Genomic DNA, 18,366 nt, shown 5'->3' with positions numbered 1-18,366 from the left:
CTAAACAATCGCATAATAAAAACTAAACAATCCCATAACAAATAAAACTAAATGATAATATAATAAAAAACTAAACAATAGCATAACAAATAACTAAATGATCACAATACAAACACCTAAACGATCGCGTAACAAACAACTAAACGATCACATTACAAATACCTAAATGATTGCATTACAAAGAGCTAAACAATTGTGTAAACAAAACTAAACGATCACACATCTTTATCTAAACGATCTTTTACGTTTCTCTAACCGATCGTTTAAAGAATACTAAACGTTGACCTAGGATTATCTAAACGATCTCTTAAGAAAGAGTACATGATCATTTAACAAAAGTTGAGAGATCGTTTAACAAAAGGTAGGTACGAATCTTTGCGAACCCTAAACGATCGACGAGGACCCTAAACGAATATCAACATGCATTCAAGGAGAAGAGTCACATACTTCCTGAGATTGACGACGGTGGAAAATGTGTACAAACGACCGATGAGAAAGGGGTCAAACGCTCGGATGAAGATAGGAGATGACAAGAGAAAACGAGAGCCAAAATCGCACAATGAGAGATGTAAACGAAAAAGTAGGATGAACGATCCTTCGTAAAGTAGTTTGAAGAGTTTTTTAAATTAAGGATAAAATTAGTATTTTACATGAGCAAAAGGTGAGTCATATTTAAATTTTTAGGAAGTAGAAAAGTTGTTGAGATTTATGTCATTTTGCGATATAATCGCAAATCAAAATCTATGAACGCTCTCTCAACGCCATGGAACACTCAGATCAGAGAATTAGCAAAACGATGTCAATTTCTTCAGGTTCTAATTCTCTATCCCCAAATGCTTCGCCATGGTGATCGCCCCAATGCCTTCACTTTCCCGTTTGCTCTCAAATCCTGCGCGGCCCTCTCCCTCCCCAGACTCGGCGAACAATTCCATGGTCAAATTATCAAAGTTGGGTGTGAATTTGAACCTTTTGTGCAAACTGGTTTGATTTCTATGTACTGCAGAGGTTCTTCTGTCGAGAATGCCCGTAAAGTATTCAATGAGAATTCCCATTCCAAAATGCTTACTGTTTGCTACAATGCTTTGATTTCTGGCTATGTTTCGAATTCAAAATGTTCTGACGCGATTCTTTTGTTTCGCCAAATGAATGAAGAGAGTGTCCCTGTTAATTCAGTTACTTTGCTGGGTTTGATCCCAGTTTGTGTATCTCCGATTAATTTGGAGCTTGGATTGTCTCTACATGGCTTCACATTGAAATATGGATTGGATTTAGATGTCTCTGTTGTTAACTGCTTTATTACTATGTACATGAAATGTGGCTCGGTTAATTATGCACAGAAGCTATTTGATGAAATGCCTGTGAAGGGTTTGATTTCTTGGAACGCTATGGTTTCTGGGTACGCACAAAATGGAATGGCAACTAATGTTTTGGAGCTCTATCATAACATGGATAAGCATGGGGTTCACCCTGATCCTGTAACTCTTGTTGGGGTTTTATCATCTTGCGCTAACCTTGGCGCTCAGGGTGTTGGCCATGAGGTAGAATTTAAGATCCAAGCAAGTGGGTTTACCAATAATCCATTTCTGAATAATGCTTTGATCAATATGTACGCAAGGTGTGGCAATTTAACAAAGGCACAAGCTGTGTTTGATGAAATGCCTGAGAGAACATTAGTTTCATGGACAGCAATTATAGGTGGCTATGGAATGCATGGACATGGAGAAATTGCAGTGCAGCTTTTCGAAGAGATGATAAGGAGTGGCATTGTACCTGATGGAACTGCATTTGTAAGTGTCTTGTCTGCCTGTAGTCATGCAGGGCTCACTGATCAGGGCTTGGAATACTTCAAGATGATCAAAAGAAACTATCAATTGGAACCAGGTCCAGAACATTATTCGTGTATGGTGGATCTTCTGGGAAGAGCAGGGCGGCTTAACGAAGCTCGAAATCTCATTGAATCCATGCCAATAAAGCCTGATGGTGCCGTCTGGGGAGCTCTTCTGGGTGCTTGTAAGATCCACAAGAATGTTGAATTAGCAGAGTTGGCTTTTGAACGTGTGATCGAGCTTGAACCAGAAAACATAGGATACTATGTCTTGTTATCAAACATTTACTCTAATACCATGAATTCAAAAGGGGTTTTGAGGATCCGGATTATGATGAAGGAGAGGAAGCTGAAGAAGAATCCTGGATGTAGCTATGTTGAATTGAAGGGCAGAGTTCATCCATTTGTAGTTGGGGATAGAAACCATCCTCAGGCTGAAGAGATATATAGAGTTTTGGAAGAATTAGAAGCGTTAGTGCAGGAATTTGGAGAGCCTAAGAAGGATTATGGAGAAGAAAGCAAGGGAGAATTTATTACTGGAGTTGGAGTTCATAGTGAAAAGTTGGCTGTGGCTTTTGGACTCCTGAATACCATGGCTGGGACTGAAGTCGTGATCATAAAAAATCTTAGGATATGTGAAGATTGTCACTTGTTTTTCAAGATGGTTAGCAAAATTGTGCATCGTCAATTAACTGTTAGAGATGCTACTCGCTTCCACCATTTTAGAAACGGGAGTTGTTCTTGTAAAGATTATTGGTAGAATTGAGGACTTAATACTTTGGTTAAATTGTGTTGTGACTTTAGTCCTTGTCATGTGCGTCTTAATCCCACAAGATCTGAATGGGCTAATAAACATATAAACACAGTGGAATATCATCAAGGGCATAATGAACACAAATTAAAATCTGGACTTTCTGGTGAAAAGGAGATTGATAAGAACTCCATGGATTACACCCAAAACCTCTAAAGGCCTTTACGAGTTTCTTTCCCACAAATTCTAAGGACAATTTGGAGGTAACTTCAAAATGATTAATATTAATTTTATTATGTTCATAGTCATTTTAAAATATTTCTTTAATAATTCAAAATCAATTCAACCCTACTTGAACACTGTAAGAAATAATTTTGAATAATTAAAAACATATTTTAGAATTTTAATTTTACAATCTATCAAACGTACTCTAAGCAAACTTTATTTTGTCCAAAAGACTCACCTGTGGTTGGTGTAGTTGGAAAGAAAAAAAAAAGGAAAGAAAATTTGTTGGAAGATTATGAATGCGAAAGAAGCAATTCATATCTTGAATCGAAACTTTATGATTCTCATCTCCAAGTATGAAACTACAATCTAAAAATTTAAATCAATTTTGGCCCAGTAAGCCTTTACAATGTAATTTATATAAATTTATTGCAAATTCCTATCATCAATAGTTTGAAATAAGTTAGAAAGATGATATAGATGACTTAAAATAAGACGTCGGATTGAAAAATAGATATTTTTTTGTTAAAATCAATGAAAAGTGACCTTATGCTTATATCATCATTGTGTGAAATTATCACTTTAACCCTAAATGTATTCTTATTCTCTTTTCTTCGTTTCTTTTGAGTTTTTTCTTCTTACTTTCTCTTCTATTTTTACAATTATTTTATTTTATTTTATTATTATTATATATACATATATATATTTTTCTTTTTTGTCTTTTTCCTGCATTTCTTCCTTTTTTGCTCTCGTTTTTTCTGCATTTCTACTTTTTCCTGTTTTCGTTTTTTTTTTCTCTTTACATTTTTTTGTATTGAGCATCGAGCATAGAACATTAAAGCATTGAACGTTGAATATCGAGCACCAAACATCAAATGAACATCTGAATGAAGCAAAAAATGTAGAGCCTATAACATCAAGTAGCAAGCATCGAATAGTCACTATTTAGCATAGAGAATATAACATGAAGCATAAAGCGTAAAACATGGAGCATCAAGTATCTAATATCTAGCATCGAGGATTGAGTATACAACATAGAACATATAACATATAACATAAGCATAGAGCATCAAACATCAAGTATCTAATATCGAGTATCAAGTACCTAGTATCAAGAAAACTTATAAATTGCAAGACAGATAGTTTCTATGATCAATTTGATCTGATCCTCTAAAAAGAGGTCATCGTACAAGAATCCTTAATAAGTTCAGGATTTCCATAATATTTCTCAAGGAGACCATTCTTACACTCGAAATATTAAGAGTAGGCAATGATGGTTATACAAAATTTGCACCTTTAAACTTACAACGGAGTGAAAAGGACACATACAAAAATAACCGAAAATTGAAGATGGAATTTGATATTACAGGAAAAAAACAAACAAACAAAACAAAGGTCAATTTGGGAATGATCACAGTTGAAACTCTCTTTGGCTTCTCTATGGACTTAATTTGCACATTTCTATTCACTTTATAGAATGATTAAATTGCACATTTCTACATTGTTTTAAAATGTAGATAACCAAAATCTTAGATACCAAAAATTGTATATATTAAAAATTATAAATGTTTGACATCTTATATTTATTTAGTAGAATTTTTACTTGAGAATGTCTTAAATTTACATAAAGTTTCAAAAATGTTTTTACGACTATTTATTACTTTATAATTAATTTAAATTCAAACTTATATAACATAGTTGCTTTTATCAATTTGATTTTTTTTTAAAAGAAGAGGTTAATACAATTTATATTATTTTATATGTTATTTTCTAAAAAAATAATAATATATATATATATATATCATTATCTAAGTTTTTTTATAAAATAAATATTAATTTAAATATACTGCTAAAAAAATAATAAGAATTACAATCTAACTAAAAACATATGATATACCTGATTAATAGTATTTATTTTAATTATATAATGCAAATGAAGATTATTTTACATATATATATATATAAAATAAAATAAAAAGGAAACACCAGAAAGTAAAATGGGATGTTCTCATCTCTTCAAGAATCTGAAAAAACTCATGTTTCAGGCACCAAAAACTCTCCAAATGTCCTCCGTTTGGACATTCCTAAGATACCCAAGAATCTTCAGATACCGAGACATTTCACAATAACGCAAAATAAACATGATTATCCAGATGCCTACTCCATAAGAATCTAAGATGCCCACGAAACAATCGGTCCCTAAATTGCAATATAATTCGCTCTTAGTGCTGTAGCACTGTGATAATTTTTTTTTTTACCTAATGCAATGAATCTCCCTTTCCCAGAATAATACAGGAACCTCATTGCTGAAATCATAATCTGCCTGTCCAGAATGGAGTACAAGAAGTCCATCTAAAATTAATAACATCCCGAAATTATACAGATCCAAATGTTTTAATAACTCAATCTATAAAACAGAACAGCAGCAAGAATCGAACCAACTTCCCACACGTTCACAATCACTGCATCCTGTTTACAGGTTCAAGTGCTTCAACAGTGACCACACTATTGCCCCTAATCACCTGGAAACCAAAAACGATAATCAATTATTGCACTATTTCAGTGTTAAACAGTTGAAGCAAACATTGAAAAAAGGATTAGAGCACAAAACAACAGCGACCCACCACCATGCCAATATCAGTTTTCTCGTTGCCATTCACTTCCACAGTGTTGTCAACCACTAGATTCATAAATTGGTCAAACCCACGAAGAGTTCCAATTACCAAGCGATTAGCATTGAGTTTTACTGCAAAATGCAATTCAAAAGCATCGTCAATTTGTATACAAATAGATTCAACATGAAAGATTTCGCAATCTGGATTTTACATGCAGTAACTATTGTTTTTATATAACCATGAGTGTCTGGAGTAGTCCATGCGCACTTCTACTAATCTCACCAGATAAACCTGCTGATCCAGTATCATAGGATATTGAATACTAGGCAGTAGAATAAACTGATATTCAATGTAGAACAGATGACCATTAAATTTGGAAGAATAGGTAGGAATTTAGGTCTCTCTCAAAACAACAAAACGTGAAGATTCATCCTTCAGTACTAAAAGTTCCAATCCTTCCACCGTTCGTCTCCAAACGGTTACGTAAATACTAAACCCTAAACCCTAGACTAAGAATACTCGACTTCAGGATCCTCACATTTCAAACAGACAAGTTGTTTTATTTCAGTACGCGATAAAATACACAACAATCAATACCAAACGAAATCGCAGACCAAATGGCATAACTTCAAAGAAAACAGATATTTCCAACTTCTACAAAATTAAACTGCGCCAGAGAAAGAAAAATACGACAACAAAAAGGATAAACAAGCTCGTGAAGAACAGAACTTACTCTGAAGCTTCTTGTCCATGTATCTGCAAAAATAAGGGGAAAATCAGAACCGAACGAAAATAGTAGAAATAATCGAACAGAAAATACAATGAACAAGGTAAAAAGTTAAGATACACCTACTTTTTTAGATCTGGAGGCTGTCCTGACCTACTCATGGTGAAGAACGAAAGCAAGAGATGTGAAGAGGTTTCTGCAGAACAGAGGTCGGAGAGATGGACAAAAAAAAAAAAAAAACCCTAATTAATCGATAAGAAGGTCACAGCGAATCTTCGGATTTTGTTCACCTGATGACGACATATTTGGGCCTGCTAAACTTAGGCCCATATATATCGATTTTTTAAAAAAATTTATATAATTGTTTTTTAAAATTATTTTGGGGTGTTGCGAGAATCGAACTCGCGACCTCTCGCACCCGAAGCGAGAATCATACCACTAGACCAAACACCCTTACATGGAAATTCAAATAAAAAGATTTTATATATCTTATAATTAAAATAGCTCTTGGCGTGCAATTTCATTTTCATTTCTAAAAATGTTGTAAAATATAGTTATGGTGAAATCTTAAGGATATTTTTCAGCTCGTTTAATTGCTATTTGATTTTCTATTTTTATAAATATTTTTTTATCCATAATTTTATATGTTTTTGTTATTTCCAATTTTCTGTTAATGTTTTTGAAAACTAAAAAAAATTATTTGTCTTTATATTTGACTAGGAATCAAAGTGTTATTTTAACAAAGGTAAAAATCAACTATTTTTTTTTTTTTTTGGAGAAAATACTTATAAATTTTAAGAACATAAACTAAAAATGAAATAGTGATCAAATGAGAATTTAGACCCCATTTGACAACTATTTCATTTAATTTAGTATTTAGTTTTTGAGAATTTAATCTATTTTCTCTCAACTTCTCAGTTCTCACAATGATTTTCATTAAAAAAAAAATGAAGTCTTAGCAAAAACAAAAACAAACTAGTTTTTAAAAATTAGTTTTTTAGTCTTAAAAACTTGACTTGGTTTTGAAAACAATGGTAAAAAGTAGATGATGAAACAGAAAATTTAGAGGTAGAAGATGTGTTTATAGACTTAATTTTTATAAACTAAAAACAAAAAATCAAATGGTTACTAAACGAGACCTTAATAAATCAATTTTAATTTATTTTTTTGAAAGATAACTTACTGACAAAGATTAATTGATTTAAAATGTTGATGTTAATGATCTTGTATGTTCAATTTATTTGTTATGCCAAGCGGCAAAAAAATTGAAATTCAACTTATTTAAATTTGTCACCCCAAAGCTAAATTGTATTGCATCACTTAACCTTACCAAAACAATAATGATATGATAAGCATGCAATAGTGTCTTAAATCAGTGATAAAAGGTAACAATTATATGCACTTTTTTTAAGAAGAAACTGCATTTATTACGCTTCAAATTGCAAAACACTATTAATGTTTACATTAATGCTAGAAATCCACAAAGAAAAGAGGAATAGATCCAACTTTCAGAAAGGGAACTCAATCTATCTATTTACACACACACATAAAAAAAAAAACAAAAAAACAAAAAAAACAAAAAAACATTGGCATTGAAGGACTAATTTCCAGTAAAAAGAAACTCATGTGAAACGTCGTCACAAATTTCAGATATAGCAAATACATTCATTCAAGAAAGGAGATTAGTTGATCAAATTCAAGGCTTCAAGATAATATGTTTCCACCACGAGGAACTTATTAATTTAGTCAATTAAAGCTCTTCAATGATAGTTAAAAGCTCAGTATCATAAGAAATAATTCAAAAGTTGACAGCAACAACCTTCAAGGAACTCCTTTCATTCCGAATAACATCGCTCCACCCGAAGGAGGAAGATCTAACTTCCAAGCTACATCAACTTTGAGTTTGAGGAAGCCACTTATAGGAAGCATCTATTTTACAACAAAGAGGATATCGAGAGAAATTAATAGAAGAAGATCTGAAACTATTCAAGAAAGCTTGTTTTTTATTGACTTCCAACAAATAATCCATAATCCACGGGCTTCTAATCTAAGCATTGGCTATAGGTACATTGTGAATAAATTTATTCGTCTCTCCAAATTGTCCAACAGTATATAGCAATCAACTTTAAACCATTAAACTTAGAATTGAAATTAACTCGTGACAGAGCATTGTTTCTCATAAATCTTCAAATCTCCCTTGCTCTGCTACATTCAAAGAGGATGTGATTCGTTGGTTCAACATTATTCGAACAAATAGGATAAAAAGTTAGTAACTTCATCCCTATCCTCTATAAATTTTATCTTGTGGGAAGAGAGTTATTTAGTGCTTTCCATACAAAATGTTTGATTTTCTTCGGAATACATTGGTTCTAAGGACTCCTCTAAATTTCTATCATATGACTATTGTAGGAATTGGGTAATACTTGAGTGCATCATAAGATGCACCTATCTCTATGCTTCTCTCTCATCGCTCACACTAAAAAATAATTAAAATATTTCAAAAAATAAATAAGAATAATTTGCTACATTTATACGATTCACAAAGATAGATATTTTCCAAAATGTACTTAGTATTTTTTTTTAAGAATTTTCGAATTGAGAAAAAGTTTAAAAATTTTGTTAGGAATACAATTATATGCATTTTCTTTAACAACTTTCATGACATTGTATAATGTATTTATGTGCAAATTTGCCTACACTTTATAATTTTCATAAATGAAACTCGAGTAAGAAAAAATGGAAGGAATTTTTTTTCCAAAGCTTAAATAGTGAATTACTTATAATTTTGTATTATCTACCTAATTTAATTGAATTATATAAACTTAATAATAAAACAGATACTTTTCATTAAAAATGTGTTCAATTATTCCCAAAAACAATATTTTGGTCAAAGACCTAACACTTGTCAGTGTGAAAATAAACGATTATGATTCTTTTGGAGTGGTGCATCGCCAAATCCAAATCCTCGGTCACACCAATTGAAGCATAAATCCCAAGCAGCTGACTTTATAGGGGTTGCATGGGTCAAGTCAATGCATCGTTGATCTCAAAATCGCCGTCATTAGGCCCAGCCCATTCGGCCTTTTATTGGCCCAATTTTCTGTCCTTATCACATTTTCAACTCCCTCCCTTTTATTTCTTCAATCCCGTAGACATCTACAGTAACTAGAAGTGTTCAAAAAACCCGGTAACTCAATCAATCCGGACTACCCAACCTAAACTGCAAGGGTTGAGTTAGGTTAGATTTTATTTTGGGTTAAAAATGTTAAAAAATATTAAATTCGGGTTGGGTCTCGGGTTACCCCATTTCAGGGTCGGGTCAACCCGACCCGACCCGACCCGACCCGAATATATATATAAAAGTTAAAAAAAAGCAGTCAAATTAAAAAAAAAAAAACATAATTGGTGACCCAACACGACCCAACCCGAAAATTTTGGGTTGGGTTGACCCTCCAAAAAAGAAATAATAGGCTTCATTATTAGCCAATTCGAATTTTTGAGTTGGTCCACAAAAATCTTCCAACCCGACCCAACCCGGACTATGTATACCCCTAATAGTAGTTGTTAAGAAAATCAAAATTATTATAAATATGTTAAATTGGGTGTAATCTACATGTCCATTATTAGTGTCTATTGACCATGTGTCATTTATCCATTATCTTATGTGTTGTCCATGTGTTTTAAAATTACACTATCTGTGTTTGTATAATCTACATTCTACTTACCAAATTGCCTATAAATAGTGGCATTTGGTGGGGTTTAAAAGACATACGTATTGGTGAACAATCCAAAAAGATTAGAGAAAGTGGAGAAGTCCATGGAATACATATTTTTAAATGTGCAATATATGTTCCAATTGCTCCACCACAACGTGCTAAGATGGGTTCTCAAAGAAGGTTAGGAATATATATTGGATATGATTTGCCATTAATTATCAAATATCTTGAACCATTGACGGGTGATGTATTTACTGCACCATTTGATGATTGTCATTTTAATGAGACAAAATTTCCAACATTGGAGGGAGGAATTAAGAAGTTCGAAAAAAAATTACATGCAATACATTGTTATTTTCTCATTTAGATCTCCGTACAGATCAATGTGAATTTGAAGTTCATAAATAATTTATTTTCAAAATATAGCAAATCTATTTCTAGATGCATTTATAAATGCAAAGAAAATAACTAAGTCAAATATACCAGCTGCAAATGTTCCATAGAAAATTGATATCCCAATATAGCAAGTTGTCACTAATGAGTCTGGAACACGCCAGAAGCGTGGTAGACCCGTGAATTCCACAGATACAAATCCTTGAAAAAGAAAAATAAATAATAGTCAAGAAGACTTGGCTGAGGATGTAAATACCTATGAAGAAATTCATGATATGTTCACACATAAAGATGATAATGAGATGGAACCAAACTCATGTAGTTATTGACAACGTTTTTGTGTATAATCATGCTCTTGATATTATATCAGAAAATGAGGATTACGAACCAAAATATGTTGAAGAATGTCGACATAGAAAATATTGGCTTTAGTGGAAAGAAACAATCGATGTAGAATTAAACTCACTTTCTGAACGTCAGGTTTTTGGACCAGTAGTCTGAACACCAGAAAATGTCAAACCTATGAGATACAAATGAGTGTTTGTGATGAAAAGAAATAAGAATAATGAGGTTGCAAGATACAAAGCAAGACTAGTTACACAAGGTTGTTCACAAATACCTGGTATTGATTATGAGGAGATGTATTCTCCGGTGGTGGATGCAATTATACTAAGATATTTAAATTGGTCTAACTATGTATGAAAGTCTAGATATTCATCTTATGGATGTAGTCACAACATATTTATATAGATTTTTTGATAATGATATTTATATGAGAATCCCAGAATGATTTAAGGTACTTAAAACATATAAATTAAATTCCCGAGAATTGTATTTAGTAAAGTTAGAGAGATCACTATACGGATTGAAATAATTAGGATGAATTGGTACAATTGTCTGAGTGGATATTTGTTTGAAGAAGGACATCAAAACAATTCAATATATCCATAAAGAAATAATAGTCAGGATTTTCTATTGTAACTATATATGCTGATAACTTAAATATAATTGGAACTTCTGAAAAGCTTTTAAAGGCAATAAAATATCTTAAGAAAGAATTTGAGATGAAAGATCTCGAAAAAAATAAAATTTTGCCTTGGTTTACATATTGAGCATTTAGCACATGAGATATTTGTTCATCAGTCAACTTATGCAGAAAAATTTTGAAAAGATTTTATATGAACAAAGAACATCCATTGAACATTCCAATGGAATTTCGTTCACTAGATGTGAAGAAAGATATATTTCGACCTCGAGATGATAATGAAGAATTTCTTAGTCCTGAAGTACCATATCTTAGTGCAATTGGTGCTTTTTATGTATCTTGTTAATAATACAATACCAGATATTGTATTTTCAGTAAATTTATTAGCAAGATATAGTTATTCTCCAACAAAAAGACATTGGAACAGAATTAAGCACATACTCTGTTATCTCCGAGAAACGATCAACATGAGTTTGTTTTATTCAAATAAATCAAAATTTGATCTAGTTGGTTATGCAGATTCTGGATATTTATCTGATCCACACAAAGCCAAATCTCAAATAGGTTATTTATTCACATATGGAGGAATTTCTATATCATGGCGATCGGTAAAACAAACCATAACAACCACTTCCTCAAATCATGCTGGAATTTTTGCAATTCACGAGGCTAGTCAAGAATGTGTATGACCAAGATCAATGACTCGGCACATTCGTGGAACATGTGGTTTATCTTCTAGTAAAAATCTTCTAACAATATTATACGAAGATAACATAGCGTGCATATCCCAAATCAAATGAGGATATATTAAAGGATATAGAACAAAATATATTTCACCGAAGATTTTCTACACTCATGATCTTTAAGAAAATGACGACATCACTGTACAATCAAATTGTTCTAAAGATAACCTGACATACTTATTTACAAAGGCATTACCTACTGCAATATTTGAAAAACTGGTGCACAACATTGAAATGCGGCGACTCAGAGATCTCAAATGATGTTTCCACGATGGGGAGTAAATATACTTTTTAAGAGTATCAGATTATATAAAATATGTACTCTTTGTCCTTTAGTAGGATTTTTTCCCAGTAGATTTTTTCCTAGTAAGGTTTTAATGAGAAATATTTCATATATAATGGACATTTAAGGGGAGAGTATTATAAATATGTTAAATTAGGTGTAATGTAGATGCCCGTTATTAGTGTTTATTGACCATGTGTCACTTATCCATTACCCCATGTGTTGTACATATGTTTCAAGATTACACATTATTAATGTCCATGTAGTCTACCTCTTATTTGCCAAATTACCTATAAATGGTGGCATTTTGTGAGTTTTGAAATACACATATATATATCGATGATCAATAAAAAAAGATTGGAGAATATGGAGAAATCCATTCTTTGTTATTTTATTTACTTTTTTGTTATTTATTTATTTTCTATATTTATATATTATATTATATATTATTATTATATCATATTTTCTCCAAATCCATGTTCTCGTTGTGCTCTTCAAATTCACAACAAAAATCGACTCATTTGTACTCTACAAAATACTTATATGGCTCCCATTTAGGGAAAAAAAAAAAGAAAAGAAAAAAGAAAAGAAAAGATAAGAGTTTATATGGCTGGAATGAATTCCATTAAATTACTTCCCCACAAAAGCATGTTCTCTCAAATAGCCTTACTAGAAGGATATTCAAAGAATAAAGGATCTCAAGACTCAACTCTACAAGTACACAAAATACAATCACTAGGGATATTAGAACATCACCATCTAACATGATCACAAGTCTCCAAACGATTTCGAATTACTAACAATGAAATGGAAGAATTGTTTGGGTTGATGCCTTAAATATCGTGGGTTCTGTAGTTTGTAATTATAATGTATAAATAATTTATTTATTTAATAAAATAAGTAGTATTTTATTTGACATTTAGGAGCATTAACTCACAAAAGCAATAAACTAGGATCCAAGGTTACCTTTTGTAACTTACACATGCATGTGGAGACATACAGGTAGATTATGTTTAAGTGATAACCTAAATGGGTAAGGTTGTAGTTGAAGGAAATCAGACATGAAGATTTCCATGAGCAGCGGATGGATCGTTCCAAATTTCAATCGTATTTGAACAACAATAATTACAGTCAATAAACGGAAACATACAGTCATGCATAAAACGAAATTATAACATGCTTTACTAAGATGAAGGGAAGAACAAATATACCTTTGAAGACTCATCTTTAACATCCATGATCACGAATGCTCAAACAAACTCTAAGACTGCAACACACGAACATTCGACCACCACGACCGCAACAAAGCATGATTAACAGAGAACTCGAACACCGTGATCTCGAAGATCACAAACACAACGGACTCCATACGAACACCACGAACGGCCTCCAAAAAACCTCGATAGTGTTGAGTTGAGTATGACCACCACAATGGTTACCTTGATATTCTCGGTGTGAGAATCCAGAGGTGTGGGCTCTGTATGGACTTGGTTAGAGGACGAGATCAGAGGAACAATCGTGTAAACGATTGAGAAAGTGGGAGATGACAAGGTTTATTGTATAGACGATGCCCAATCATTTAACAAATGTTATGCGATCGTTTAGCAAAAGCTATACGATTGTTTAGCTAATCGGCCAGTTGAGTGTCTATCTTATAGGAACACTCCACGATTGTCTCGTCTCTCCAAGCTGTCGTTTAGTAAATCTAATTTACTTGACAGACTTTCCGTGAGTAATTTTCGAGAGAGAAAATCTCAAATCAACATTACTAAATTTAGGAAAACATTTTTCCTTTTATCTCACGGTTACCATGAAACCACCAATAACCTCCCACTCAATTAGTTATTAGAGAAAAAAAAAAGATAATTATCCAATAATTAATATCATTATAAATATATATGATAACCAACTTACCATATTATATTTATAACCTATAGTTTTTGTTGGGTTTTATGTCCTAAAACTTGCAGTTTGTAAAATGATAAATATTTTCTATTATCAATATACTTGTTATTGATCTCATAAATTGTATGAAAGTCTAAATCCAATAAACTAAGACCCATGATTATTGTATGAGTACTTGAACTTTTTGTGGAGACATAAGAGTGGATCAGGTTCGAGTAAATAGTCAAAATGATCTATGGTACATGAATGAGGTTGGGTACCTTATTCTGGTAACACCATTGGATGTGGCCTACTCTGTAGTTGTTACAAAGAGTTGTAAAGTGCTACATACCATGTGATCTTAATTCGTACATGTTATTACATGAGGAGTGAGGGCATTCTATGCAATGAGTTTACATAAGATCAGGACCAAGAAAAAAGTTACTCTTACTTTATAACGTTGTTTACTGTTTAAGACTGACTATTTCACCTAGATGACCTAGGTAACTCGATCTTAATCCTGAGCTAACTATGAACTTCTGTTTATTCGGGATTGCCCTTAGATTTGCATAGTTGAGGGTTGGCTCAACAGCGCCGGCTCAATAAGACTCCCATTTCAGGGGTAAGACCGGATAGATAGCTGGGGACATAGGGTGCAAGACGGAGTTCACATCTACCCGATTAAAGGATAGGAGAAAGGTTGTTCTCTTAAGTACTGAATCCAGGTCTTGAACAAGGGGCCCCACTCTCTCACTGGGCTGAGAAAGTTTGGTTCGGTGATTGGATCACAGACCAGTTATTCATTAGAGGATCAGTAGGGACTTGAGGAATAAGACATAATCTCGAGGGTAAAAATATATTTGACCCAACCGTTATTACGAACAACCTATGAAGGGTCGACTTGCTGATTATGGTTAAATCATGTAGACATAATATATCCCAGTGAGAGGAGTGCAACTATGGGCTTTAGTGAGATGACCCATTAGTTAACGAATGGAGATTAATTTGGTCTAATGAGTTTAGCCAATTAATTTCGGATCATTGGAGCCCATGATCTATAGGTCCGCGAGGCCCCCCTACTAGCTCACAACGAACTAGCTCTAGAATAGCGTGATAAGTTAATTTAAAATGTTCAAATTAGAATTAAGGAAATTAGTAATTATATGAGATATAATTATGTTTAATTTTAGAATTAAACGAAATAGGAGAATTTATATATTTAAATATGATTTAAATATATAAAGATGGATATGTGTTAATATTAATTTAATATTTGATATTAAATTAATTAAGTTCTATTTAATAATTAATTTATGAAATTAATTAAATTTTTATTTTTAAAATCAAAATAGATTTATAAAATAAAATTTTGATTTTTAGATAAAATTGAAAAAATTGGAAAACAAAAACACAAAATGGAAAAATGGAATTTTTCATTATCCATCACCTAAGTAGCTCACACATGAAGTATTAACATTGCCTTGTCTTCTCCAAGCATGAACTGCAACTCATGCAACTCTTCTCTTTGCATGTTGATCTGCAATATAATGAAGAGATTGGAGTGAAAATCGGGCATGCAATCTATAGAGTTTTTGAGAGAAAAACTTGTTTGAATAAAGGTTCTTCAACAAGGTTGCAGCAATAAGCTTTTCTCCTTCATCCCTTGATTCAAGTTTATTTTGAGTCCCACAACTCAATCTAGAGCACCAAGAGAATAGTGGGGAAGATCATGAGGTGGTCTACAATAAGATATGGAGAAGATTGCAACTGGTGAAGGAGCTTTGAAGAAGTTCTATAAGAGATATGTCTTGAAACTCACTTTTTCTGTAAAAGCATGCTTTATATTTTGTCAAAATTAGTGAATTTGAATGCTTAGATTATCCTTGTGCTTCTGCTGCTGTTGATACAATCCTACAATTGGTATCAAAGCATCAAATAAGCATTCAATTCGATTTAATTTTGGTTTGGTGGGTGTTTTATATGAGAAATATGAAATTGGTGCACTGATATGGTTTTCTGAGTTTTGGTTGTTTAATTCTCTTTAATTTCTCATTTAAATTTGTAATTGGCTCTTGCTTGATGAGCTTTAATGTGTTCTCAAGAGTCTATAATTTATTTGGAGTCATCAGAGTTGAAATTAAGCTGTAAATCGAAGAACCAAGCGAAGAGGCCGAGTTGCAGTTCCAGAAAATCAGCCTCTGTTCTTATCGTTGCTGAGGTTCCAGTTGCTAAACGACCGTCTAGCCCCAGAAGTTACACGATGTAAAGAAAAGCTAGACGATCGTATAGCAATGGGCGCTGGTCGTTGTGATGTTGAACGCTAGATGATTGTGTACCTGCGGGAGCTAAACGATGCATACAATTTGCTATACGATAGCATTAAGCGATCGTTTAGCTTTGGCATGGAAACTAAATGATACGTTGAATTTACTATACGATGATACTATACGATCGTTTAGCAACAATACGCGCTAAGCGATGCGATGAAGTGCTACGCAATAACACTGAGCTATTGTTTAGATACGGAGCTTAGCGATCATGTAGACGAAGTGCTAAGCGATGCGTTAAAGTTTCTATGCGATGGAACTAAACAAATCGCTTACCTACAATGCTGAACAACGCGATGATGTTCTATACAATGGAGCTAAGCGATCGTTTAGCTACAGTGGATACTAAACGATGACATGAGCGCTAGACGATGGGGTTAAGTGATCGTTTGGTTCTATACGATAGAACTAAACAATTCAATGAAGAGCTATATGATAGCCTTGAGCGATCCCCTACTACGATTGTTTATCTTTGATCAGAAGCTAAACAATGCGTCGAGTTGCTATGCGATAACATTACGCGATTGTTTACCTCTATGTGGGAGCTAGGCGATGCGACGAGTTGCTATGCGATAGCACTATGCGACCGCATACCTTTGTGCGGCAGCTGGGCGATGCGTTGAATGCTATGTGATAGCATTAAACGATTATTTACCTTTTGTGCGTGCTAAACAATCAAGGATTTACTGAACGATCTGGCAAAATGCTAGACGATGGTCGTCATTGCTAAATGATGAGACTTAGCGAGATGTTAAACATGTGTAAGGGTTGCTGGTACGACCGGTTCTCTTGTGGTCTGGTCCGGTTCAGCTTCGAATGGTTCTTGGCTGGTTCGAGTCCGGTTAAGCTACTTGAGTTCATTTTCGAGCGATTCGAGAGATCCGGGAACGGTTCGAAAGTTGTTTTGTAATAATTAGGTTTTGTTTGCTTTTTTTTTTTTGCCAAAACTAGAACCATATCAGTCTGTGTTTAATTATTTATGCATTTGATGTATGTTATAATTAAATAAATCTTGTATGTACATATAATATGCCATTTAGATTTAAAATCCCACCATAGGAAGCATGTAACATGCATTGAACGTATGTTTAATTGTTATAATATATAGTATGCATGTTAGGGTTTCTTGTATTTAATATAAATGTTATATTAAATTTGAATGCCTCAAGTATGTCATGGATGAATAGCATGTCTAAAGTTTTATAAGTTGTTATAAAATTGGGTTATACATTTAAAATCCATAAACAACAACTACATGCTCACGTAGGTTGACCACCTATTTTAATTGTAAAAACTTATAAAACCTAGGTTACAAACTCAACCGGTATATAATCCTGTTTAAGACTGGGGGTACTTAAGTTGATGGGTTACGAAACACCTCCTACCTGGGGATTATGGCCGAATTATTGAGTGTTGGTAACCGGTTTTATGAGCATACATGAGTGATGTGAGGTAATAAAATGGTTTATCACCTAGACATTGTAGGTTAAAATCCAATTATAAGAGTTATACTTGGATAAACCACATAGACTTAGGGTTGTTTTATTAGCCGAAAAGAACCTAAGTATAAATCTACCCAAAATAGAACACTTCAGTGGCAGCTTAATAACTTCTATATAATAGAGTTACTAGAAGACTTCAGTGGGAGATTAATAACATATACGATACGTTATTTTTAGCTCTCACGTCTCTAAGAGTTCACAATCTAGATTTAAGCGGTACTTCGTGTCACCTTGGGAGTGACCTCCCTACAGAGAGTATTTTTTAGCTTAAATCTAGATTTCGGTGAATAAGAGGAAGTTGTTCAAATATAAGTCTATTAAGTCTATTATACGATAAATAGATTTCAACTACCACGTCTCCACATAGTTTACACCGTGAGATTCATATGA

At 33.0% G+C, this 18,366-nt stretch overlaps 2 protein-coding genes and 1 non-coding gene across 3 annotated transcripts; 1 reads left to right on the top strand and 2 right to left on the bottom strand.

The window, feature by feature from the left end:
- The first annotated feature begins 693 nt into the window (after window positions 1-693).
- Window positions 694-2,612, top strand: LOC120073978 (Pentatricopeptide repeat (PPR) superfamily protein). Its single transcript, XM_039026918.2, has one exon. It carries the CDS (start codon window positions 744-746, stop codon window positions 2,583-2,585), a length of 1,842 nt encoding a protein of 613 aa, XP_038882846.1. The 5' UTR covers window positions 694-743; the 3' UTR covers window positions 2,586-2,612.
- A 2,466-nt stretch (window positions 2,613-5,078) lies between these two features.
- Window positions 5,079-6,446, bottom strand: LOC120072807 (putative small nuclear ribonucleoprotein G). Its single transcript, XM_039025320.2, has 4 exons — window positions 6,270-6,446; window positions 6,150-6,172; window positions 5,426-5,547; window positions 5,079-5,323 (listed from the first exon to the last, which is right to left on the bottom strand). The coding sequence occupies exons 1-4, from the start codon at window positions 6,302-6,304 to the stop codon at window positions 5,261-5,263; spliced, it is 243 nt and encodes an 80-aa protein (XP_038881248.1). The 5' UTR covers window positions 6,305-6,446; the 3' UTR covers window positions 5,079-5,260.
- A 78-nt stretch (window positions 6,447-6,524) lies between these two features.
- On the bottom strand, window positions 6,525-6,596 carry TRNAP-CGG (transfer RNA proline (anticodon CGG)). Its single transcript has one exon. It is a non-coding gene; the product is annotated as a tRNA-Pro (tRNA).
- Between the last annotated feature and the right edge of the window lie 11,770 nt (window positions 6,597-18,366).

The sequence above is a fragment of the Benincasa hispida genome, chromosome 3 (assembly GCF_027475165.1).
Source record: "Benincasa hispida cultivar pf3 chromosome 3, pf3_genome.v1.1, whole genome shotgun sequence".
NCBI classification, from domain to species: Eukaryota; Viridiplantae; Streptophyta; class Magnoliopsida; order Cucurbitales; family Cucurbitaceae; genus Benincasa; species Benincasa hispida.
The sequence above is the reverse complement of the archived record's forward strand: the minus strand, read 5'-3'. Positions and strand labels throughout refer to the sequence as shown.

What these genes read in the sequence shown, in the direction of transcription:
- LOC120072807 (XM_039025320.2), bottom strand. Translation starts at nt 6,304, where the DNA reads ATGAGTAGGTCAGGACAGCCTCCAGATCTAAAAAA. An exon ending in CATGGACAAGAAGCTTCAGA is followed by an intron (nt 5,548 to 6,149) that starts GTAAGTTCTGTT and finishes TGCATTTTGCAG; the next exon opens with TAAAACTCAATGCTAATCGC. An exon ending in AAACTGATATTGGCATGGTG is followed by an intron (nt 5,324 to 5,425) that starts GTGGGTCGCTGT and finishes TTTGGTTTCCAG; the next exon opens with GTGATTAGGGGCAATAGTGT.
- LOC120073978 (XM_039026918.2), top strand. Translation starts at nt 744, where the DNA reads ATGAACGCTCTCTCAACGCCATGGAACACTCAGATCAGAGAATTAGCA.